Raw genomic sequence first — 7,361 nt, forward strand, 5'->3', positions numbered from 1 at the left:
GTCTCTGCAGGTCTCTGCAGGTCTCTGCGGTCTCTGCAGGTCTCTGCAGGTCTCTGCGGTCTCTGCAGGTCTCTGCAGGTCTCTGCAGGTCTCTGCGGTCTCTGCAGGTCTCTGCAGGTCGATGCAGGTCTCTGCGGTCTCTGCAGGTCGATGCAGGTCGATGCAGGTCTCTGCGGTCTCTGCAGGTCTCTGCAGGTCTCTGCGGTCTCTGCAGGTCTCTGCAGGTCTCTGCAGGTCTCTGCAGGTCTCTGCAGGTCGATGCAGGTCTCTGCAGGCCTCTGCGGTCTCTGCAGGTCTCTGCGGTCTCTGCAGGTCTCTGCAGGTCTCTGCAGGTCTCTGCGGTCTCTGCAGGTCTCTGCAGGTCTCTGCGGTCTCTGCAGGTCTCTGCAGGTCTCTGCAGGTCTCTGCAGGTCTCTGCTGGTCTCTGCAGGTCTCTGCGGGTCTCTGCAGGTCTCTGCAGGTCTCTGCAGGTCTCTGCTGGTCTCTGCAGGTCGATGCCGGGTGATGAAAAGGTGGTCGACGTTTTGGTTTAGTCATTCGACCAAAAACAAAAGGATTTCCCGTCTTCACACTGAGAGCGGAGAGCTGCGGCGCTCGGCGTGAGGACAGGAAGCGGCGCTCGGTGTGAGGACAGGAAACGCCGCTGCCGTGTGAATCTGCGTCGGCGAGCCGGAATGACTTCACCTTGGTCTGAGCTCATGAATCAAAATGTCTCCTCCAGTCTCCAGTTATCAGTTCAAGCCGAACATCCGTACACGTGTGCTACGCCGAGTGACTAGATTCATCGTACCATACGGTTTTTTTTTGTTTGTTTGTTTGTTTTATTTTGTTTTCTTTTGTTTTGTTTGTGTTTTAGTTTTTTGAGACTCGTCGCGGCTTCGCTTGTAAATGAGACATTCTGAATCGCTGAACTGCCTTCGCTTCTCCATCTAATGTTGGTTTCTCAACGCGTGCCTAATCACCGTCCCACCGAGGGATCCCACTGTACAGAACATCCCATAATAACCTGACCACTCCAGCACCGAGCAGAGGTGTGTGTGGGCTTGACTGTGTGTGTGTGTGTGTGTGTGTGTGTGTGTGTGTTTAAGTGTGTGTGTTGCCCACAGAGTGCGGCCTGCCGGTTTTTTCGCAGAACGCTGTGTGATCTCGTCCTTCTCGTCCATCGGTTCCCTGCTGTTCTTTTGTCCGGAGCGACCAGAACGATGACTAGAACATATGATTAAGATTATGATGAAAAAAAAAATGAGAAAAATCTTTTTGTAAACGCTGTTTTTTGTGTCTGAATCTATGGAGTTTCATGCCGCCGCTGTATGACGGTGCTTTTCCCTGTCCGCTTCTCTCTCTCTCTTTTTTTTTTTGTTTTTTTTTTTTGTTTTTCCATTTTGTTTCGTTCATTTTGTTGTTCTGTACAGATGAAAATTGGACAGTTTGTTAATAATAAAGTCTGCAGGTTTCTACTCTGCTGTCTTGTCTTGTTATTCCTCCTTGGAGGTGTTTTTTTTCTCCCCAGCATGGCGAGGGAAGATTTAATTGACTTACATTCAGTCACCAGCTGATTCCTAATCCAAACCCAAAACCAGCAGTTTAACAAATAAACAACAAAAAAAGATTCCTTCGCCTACCTGGGACAAAAATGTTTCGCTCCTTCCTCTATTTTTGAAATCAAAGTGTTTTGCTTCCATAATAGACCGTCAGAGTGCTTCCACATCCGATCCCTTTATTTTTAAAAATAATAATAAAAATAATAAAAGTAATAAATGAATAAAAATACAACCAGAAATGTTTCCTGAGACATGAGACATGAACTCCAGGTCATAATAAAATACAGAATTTTTCTATTTATGATTTTTGACGATTTGTTTAATTTTTAAGAATACAAGACATTACATAAACACGTATGAGGTCTTGGTTTCCACTAACATTTTTACTAATTTGCTTTATTCTTTTTTAATTAATTAATTAATTAATTTTTTTTGTTTGTTTTTGTCAGAATCGGTCAGGTCGTCCTGCTGCTGCTTCTGCCCGCTTTGCTTCGTCTGCTCGCTTGTTTCATTTATTTAATTTGCATTTCATATTCTTGTTCTCATTTTGTCTAACTGGCTAATTAATTAATTCTTCAGTCTTTGCATTTTGATTTGTTTTCCTCTGTGGTCTCATTAGCTGATCTCATTGGATCATTTGCCCACCTGTCTTCCTCTGCCCCCCCTCAACATCTCCTCCCTTTCCCATAACTCACCTGTGGGGTTTTGTGGGTTTTTGCGTCTCGAGGGCTCAGTCAGGATCAGGGGGTGTCGTCCTGTCTGGTTTGTTGTGGCCTTGTGGGTCTTGGACGCTGAGCTGATCTTGGGCTTTAAACAAACTCGGGCTTGAGGTTCTGCTGTCGTAAAGCTTTCAGCCTGATGACACTAACCCTGCCTTCACACCCACCTGCTCTCAGCCTGCTGGGCTTCACGCACTAAACACCACCTTAGCCCCCACGCTGACCTGCAGAGAGAAATCCAAGGAAATCCTCAGACCCTCCTGTGTGGAAAAGGTCTTGGTCAGATTTATTCCAGCAGCAGATTTTGCTGAAGTGTCATAGAGACAGTTCATACGGTCTGCAGGTTGAGGAGGTGTTTCATTCAAATGTTCAAAGGTTCAGTCACTCAAAGTTCGTCCCGGCATGAAGACCAAAGAAATTGGTCACAGAAGGAGGCGGTTTGGGGTGGGGGGGGCAATCACATGCATTTTCACTCCAGAGGTCAGGGATCGGGTCCCGACTTAAACAAGACCCACGTTCGTTTTTTAGACAGCTAGTGAACATCAGCTAGAAACTGCTTAAAGTTTTTTTTTTAACCTTAGCCATCACCTTTCCCTAACCTTAACCATCACAACAGCCTCTCCTAACCTTAACCAAGTAACTAGTGAAGGTGGCTAAAGGTAACGTTTGTGAGGCTGTTTGTTCCTACCAGACAAACCAAACCAAGTGCATTTTCGAGTCACGGACTCACAAATACATTGAAAAATTTGGAAAATAAGGCAATTCACCTCATTTTGCATTAGCCGGCATGAATTCACGTCCGTTTGTGTCTTTGCATTGTCTTTGTATGTAATTGCGCCGTGTTGAACACACAGGAAGAGCGAGTGACGAGGAACAGGATAGATAGAATGAAATAGATGAGAAGATGCTGCGGGACCTGCTAACCCAAACCTGCGGGACGTATTACGGCTGATAACAGCCAATCAGTGGACAGAGATCAGTCGAATCAAAACCCAAATCAAACCCAGAGGACGGACGATGAACAAGCATGAGCGGTTAGTGGAGGCTGGTGGAGGTTTGAGGGCGGGGATGATATGCAAAAAAAAAAAAAAAAGATCTGAACTCACTCAACTAAAAAAAAAAAACGAAAGTTGGTACATAGTTTAGAAAGAATTTACAGTCATTAAATCAACAGACCTGCTCTGTTTGGAGCAGACCTACTTTATTTCACAAACCAAAGCACTACCTTTCAAACTGTAACCTTCCTCGCTGTAGCTAGAAGGGTCCCATGCAGAAGCAGCCAAAACAAGTCCCAGAGGAGTGCGACCGTCTCGGCCTATAAGTCCTGACACGAGGCTTGGTCTGAGATTTTTCAGGAGAACATCCAGAGATCAGTCCGACTCTACACCGATCTTCCTGTTACCTTCGCTTTTCAAAGCCTTTTATGACCGCCACACTGCCGAGCGGGAGCCTGCAGCACATCCACATCAGGATCAATACTGAAGCGTCTGAAATGATGCCAAATAATCAAGTCAACAGGCCCAGAGGCTCCAAAATAGTGAACTTTAAGGGCAGCTTCAAATAACCTTGTAAAATAAAAGTCCTCAGCATCATACATTCAGTTATAATTTCATCATCAGTGTTCCCACTCTTTAACAGAAATCATTTCCCAGGAATTTTCCAAGGACAAGCAAAAAAAACATGGGGACATTTATTCACCCAAAATGCAAGAAATACCCACATAATCTAAAACAAAGATACGTCACGAAAGTTCTGGACTTAAAAATGAGGTCAACTAAACAGAACTCAGAACAGAAGAGAAACTGAAACAGCTGCAAGACACACAGGAGGTTTAAATACTGACCGATGAGGCCGTGAGACACCGGAGGGGTGGACAGAGACAAACCACACTCCAGAGACAGCAGGAAACAAATGGCCAGGTTTAGGAAAACAACAGGAAACACTGTAACTCACCGTGCCGAGTAACATTCACCAGCTCAAACAGTGACGCAGTAACTTCAAATCCAAACGGGACAGGAGAGTCGCTCCCAGGTGAAGCAGCCACAGCTGGCGTCTCCCAGTTCCTCCAGTCAGGGGATTCAGAGGGACTTTTCCCTGGACCGCATGCCAGGACGTCATGGTTACCTGACGTCCAGTAACCATGACGTCAGGCAACCATGACGTACGGTAAACATGACGTACGGTAACCATGACGTCAAGCAACCATGACGTACGATAACCATGACGTACGGTAACCATGACGTACGATAACCATGACGTACGGTAACCATGACGTCAAGCAACCATGACGTCAAGCAACCATGACGTACGGTAACCATGACGTCAAGCAACCATGACGTACGGTAACCATGACGTCAAGCAACCATGACGTACGGTAACCATGACGTACGGTAACCATGACGTCAAGCAACCATGACGTCCGGTAACCATGACGTCCGGTAACCATGACGTCAAGCAACCATGACGTACGGTAACCATGACGTCCGGTAACCATGACGTCAAGCAACCATGATGTCCGGTAACCATGACGTAAAGCAACCATGACATACGGTAACCATGACGTCAAGCAACCATGACATACGGTAACCATGACGTCAAGCAACCATGATGTCCGGTAACCATGACGTCAAGCAACCATGATGTCCGGTAACCATGACGTAAAGCAACCATGATGAACGGTAACCATGACGTCCGGTAACCATGACGTCAAGCAACCATGACGTCCGGCAACCAAGACGTCTGGTAACCATGATGTCAAGCAACCATGACGTCCGGTAACCATGACGTAAAGCAACCATGATGAACGGTAACCATGACGTACAATAACCATGACGTACGGTAACCATGACGAACGGTAACCATGACGTACAATAACCATGACGTACGGTAACCATGACGTGCACTAACCATGACGTCTAGCAACCATGATGTCCGGTAACCATGACGTCAGGTAACCAAGCATAACCACATGTAACAAAAGCTCTAATATACTGACACTGTGCAATGTGGTGTCAAATACTAATACTAATACAACGGGTATTACAACGGGTACAGCAGTTGTGGGGTTTCTGGTTCCTGGGTGGTTCACATCACCATAGCAACAGGCATAAACATTGAACCGATGCCGCGGTGTCGGCAGAGGAGTTTGGTCACGCAGCAGAGAGCGAGCTACACCAGGCCTTTCACACTGTCGCCTGCAATATTCCTGCAATATTCCTGCAATATTTCTGTAATATTCCTGCAATATTCCTGTAGTTACTGAGTCACATCGAGTGGAAAAAGGGACTGAGTGAATCTGTAATGTAAACTGGGAATTCTAACAATGAGTTTTTTATTTATTTTTATTACAGGCACCTATACATGAAAATAATGAGGTTATTAATAGGGACGTTAGCAAGTCCAGCCTCATGTCCCTCAGCTTATCCTCTGCCTCACACACACACACACACACACACACTGTAACATGAACTGTGGATCCGGAGCAGCAGCTGATTGAGCCTTTCAAAAGCTTCTAACATAAACAGCTCACATTACTGTTACTGACTTGGCTTCCGATAAGCAGCATTATATTTAAATAACTTAAGCAGCATCATATTAATTAATTTCATGCGTTAACTTTAACTTTCCCTACATTTAAGTGTGAAATCTAGAAAGAAATTGTACGTTTGTCCAAGATCTCAATAATACTCAAAAATATTAAACTTTATCATTATTGAACTCAGAGTCCATTAGAAATACAACAAACACATTAAAACTGGCCTCAGTGAATATTGCTGAGATATTTGATCACTTTTTGAATGGACAACTGGTCAAAATCTACCTCTGAGTAAATTTATCAGTATATTTTTCTATGTCAGTAATTTGTTGCTGCCTCTGTGTTTCCCCTGTAGAAAACTGTCACAGCTGCTCACAGCTGATTTCTTCGCTCCGACCAAGAAGTTTCCTCTCAGCTCCTCCAACCACAATAAATACGAGAGGATGAATCTGAAGTATTGACCAGCTCCTCCTGTCGCAGCGTGTTGTGTTCACTGTCCAGTCAAAACACACACACACACACACACACACACACACACACGTCCATGCATGTGAAGATCTGCGGTCGAATTTGTGAACTGACCTGAGACATTCTGGATGTCTGGATCACACGTGTCTGTGCATTTATGTTGGTGTGTGTGTGTGTGTGTGTGTGTGTGTGTTTCTGTCTGGGCGTCTATATATATCCATATGTCTGTGTGTGTGTTTTATATATGTGTGTGTGTGTGTGTGTGTGTGTGTTCTGTCTGCTCTCTGGGGGCTCTGGGCCGTCTGACAGGTTTGTGTTAAATTCTTCAGACCAAAACATGTCGACGTCTCGGCTCACATCGCACAAAACCAAAAATTTATTGTGACGACTCAGAGCCTTCAAAATAAATCGCCCGGGAGGATTTACAGCACACATGACACACAGCTACCATAAAAACATGTTTATTGGATGTGTGTATTGAATTATATCATTCACAGCAAGACAGTTAACAGCCAATAACAGAATTTTTAAAAAATGGAGAAAACTTGTATAAGAATTTTCCTGCTGATAACAAGCATATATTGATTTTTTTTTATACATATATAATAAACTGATATTTACAGTGTAAGTTTTGTCTCTTTTGTCTAAGAAATATAAGAGGATTCTGCATACTAACATTTTAGCATTCAGTCTATTAAAGCTTCATCCTGGTGATTTTCAATGTTTGGCCTGTTTACACATTTTCCATGTCAACAAACCAACTGGCAAATCCTGCAGGAGCTGAAGATTTAACAACACAGAGTCAAACAGAACAAAGTCCTCAACATTCAGAAACCACACAGCTGATAATTGGCTGTGGAAAGCAAAACGTTTCCCCTCTTAGGGACTATTTTCCCCAGCGGAGGAGGAGGGAGCGTTTCAGTGTGAAAAAGTCCTGAAAAGCCAACAGTGCTGCTGCTTTTATTAAAACTCATGTGGAGGACTTTATTGGGCTGATGGAAAACTGGAGTGAAGAAAGTGTGAAGGCTCTGAAAGTTCATGTTCATATCGTAGTGGAATGAATAAGAACTGAACCTCTGGACATGCAGAGGTGAAAAT

The 7,361-nt window shown here is 44.4% G+C and overlaps 1 protein-coding gene across 3 annotated transcripts in view; it reads left to right on the forward strand.

Moving 5' to 3' along the window:
- The window catches only part of glg1a (golgi glycoprotein 1a), a 51,734-nt gene extending 44,946 nt beyond the window's left edge, over window positions 1-6,788 (forward strand). The window contains exon 27 of one of the 3 annotated variants that reach the window (XR_003928331.1): window positions 215-1,457. Coding sequence is in view for 1 of the 3 variants with exons in the window: in XM_030053175.1 (XP_029909035.1) it covers window positions 6,151-6,256 (106 nt within the window). In the remaining 2 variants the exon portion in view is untranslated. Of the gene's footprint in view, window positions 1-214; window positions 1,458-6,150 lie in introns of those variants that run through there. The other 2 variants (XR_003928332.1, XM_030053175.1) reach the window with 2 other exon arrangements.
- The last annotated feature ends 573 nt before the right edge of the window (window positions 6,789-7,361 follow it).

The sequence above is a fragment of the Myripristis murdjan genome, chromosome 6 (genome assembly GCF_902150065.1).
Source record: "Myripristis murdjan chromosome 6, fMyrMur1.1, whole genome shotgun sequence".
Taxonomy (NCBI): Eukaryota; Metazoa; Chordata; class Actinopteri; order Holocentriformes; family Holocentridae; genus Myripristis; species Myripristis murdjan.